This window comes from Myotis lucifugus, unplaced genomic scaffold (assembly GCF_000147115.1).
Source record: "Myotis lucifugus unplaced genomic scaffold, Myoluc2.0 scaffold_381, whole genome shotgun sequence".
Classification (NCBI taxonomy): Eukaryota; Metazoa; Chordata; class Mammalia; order Chiroptera; family Vespertilionidae; genus Myotis; species Myotis lucifugus.
Genome location: NW_005871429.1, coordinates 840,476 through 842,123, shown reverse-complemented (window position 1 = coordinate 842,123; position 1,648 = coordinate 840,476). Strand labels below are relative to the sequence as shown.

Genomic DNA, 1,648 nt, shown 5'->3' with positions numbered 1-1,648 from the left:
CTTTGGTCCCCAATCTCGGAATAAAAGAAGCTCCTGTGGCAGAAGAGAAATCTAATCTTCCTGAGCGGGGAGCTCCTATTCCTTTTTCCCTTCTAGCCTCATAAAGAGGGCTGCCCTGTGTTTCTGCCCAAATACTGGTGGTTTCCAATGGGTCAAAAATGGCTAGGGGGATTGCAAGGGTTTTTCCTCCTGGAGACAAAGGGGATGCCCTCCTACCTCCTTGGGACTCAACTTTGAGCCCCTCTGTTCTTGCAGAGGGTGGCCCAGCAGTGGGATGGGTCCCTGTAGAGGTTTGTGAGGCATAAATATCAAGGCCACTTCCTCAACCCAAACACCCTAAAATCTTTTGGGTTAAAGCTCTGTGCCATAGTTGTCCGTGATTCCAGCAGATAGGGACAGGGAGTGAGGGCTGGGGACAGGTGCAAAGGGTTCTGTATTAACGGCAGGGAATGAGACCTGGGGTATAGAATCAGATGGGGAAAGGGGTCACCTGTAGTTCTGCACGATGTTCCGGGAAGCTTCCAGCTGTGCCCCAGACAGCAGCAGATTTCGGGGGTCAGTAACAGTGAAGAAGTGCCGGGCTCTGCCCAGGAAAGTGCTTTGATCCCAGCGAGGTTCCTGGATGTTGATATTTAAGGGCAACTCACCCATTTTCTGCAGGACAGGGAGCAGGGTCAGAGGACTCCAAGGAGAGGGTCCCAGGGCTCCACCTGGGGGAGCCTTTGGTGGCCCTGCCCTGGTCTCTGGGCCTATCGCCTATCCCTTCTGGAGCTCAAGGTGACTCCAGATCTGTAAGCAACAGTGGGGGGAGGAGCTGTTTTCTAGGCAATGTCCTGGCCCAGGGACCTACCACCACTGGAGGAGGCTGAGGGTGGAGGGAGGTGGTGGGAGGGGACAGAACCAGGAAAACAGATTTTGTGCTCTGGCCTAGTGCAGATTTTTCATGAGTGAGATTTTACATGTGTGTGGTTGATGCATGAGCAACAACTAATCCCATGCAGCTACTCTTGTGCTCTGTTTGCGCAAAAGTGCATATTATATGCATCCCACACTTAAGTTCATGTCAGCTTCAGGCCCCAGCTGCCCTGAGACCTGGATACAAACGCCCAAGGCTACTTGGGAAGGTAGCACAAGCCAGCCCACACCCCAGACCCAGATTGGACGAGAGTGGGAGCTCATTGGCCATCCTAGGGCTTATCTATCCTAGATCTCAAACAGGAACTCTGATGCCAGCTGGGTGTGTGTGTGTGTGTGTGTGTGTGTAACCCACACTGAATGGCCCAAGGCTCTCCTTGTTCCCCAGCTGGGCAGAGCTGGCACAGAAAGCCACCCCCTCTCTCCCAGAGCCACCTGCCTCCAGAAAGAGGTGAGAGTCTGTAAGTGCCCCCTCCACCCAGCACTGAGAGGAAAGCCTGGACCAGCCATCTGGCTGCATTTGGGCAAAATCCTGCAGAATGACTAATCCTCATTAACCACACTTCCTCCCTCACAGGCAGACACACCCTCCCCCTCTCCACACACTCACACTCACATACCCACAGACAAAGACACCATCATACTTGCCCTACGCAGTCATACACACAGGGTGGACACACCCTGCATGCACTGGCCCACAAAGACCGTAATGCACACCCCCCCCCCCCCGCCA

General features: G+C 54.1%; 1 protein-coding gene across 1 annotated transcript in view; it reads right to left on the bottom strand.

Moving 5' to 3' along the window:
• SFXN3 (sideroflexin 3) overlaps window positions 1-1,648 on the bottom strand; it is an 8,415-nt gene that overhangs the window by 5,806 nt on the left and 961 nt on the right. Inside the window, 1 exon segment of the mRNA XM_023743244.1 lies at window positions 488-654. Within this exon segment, the coding sequence (XP_023599012.1) occupies window positions 488-654 (167 nt within the window).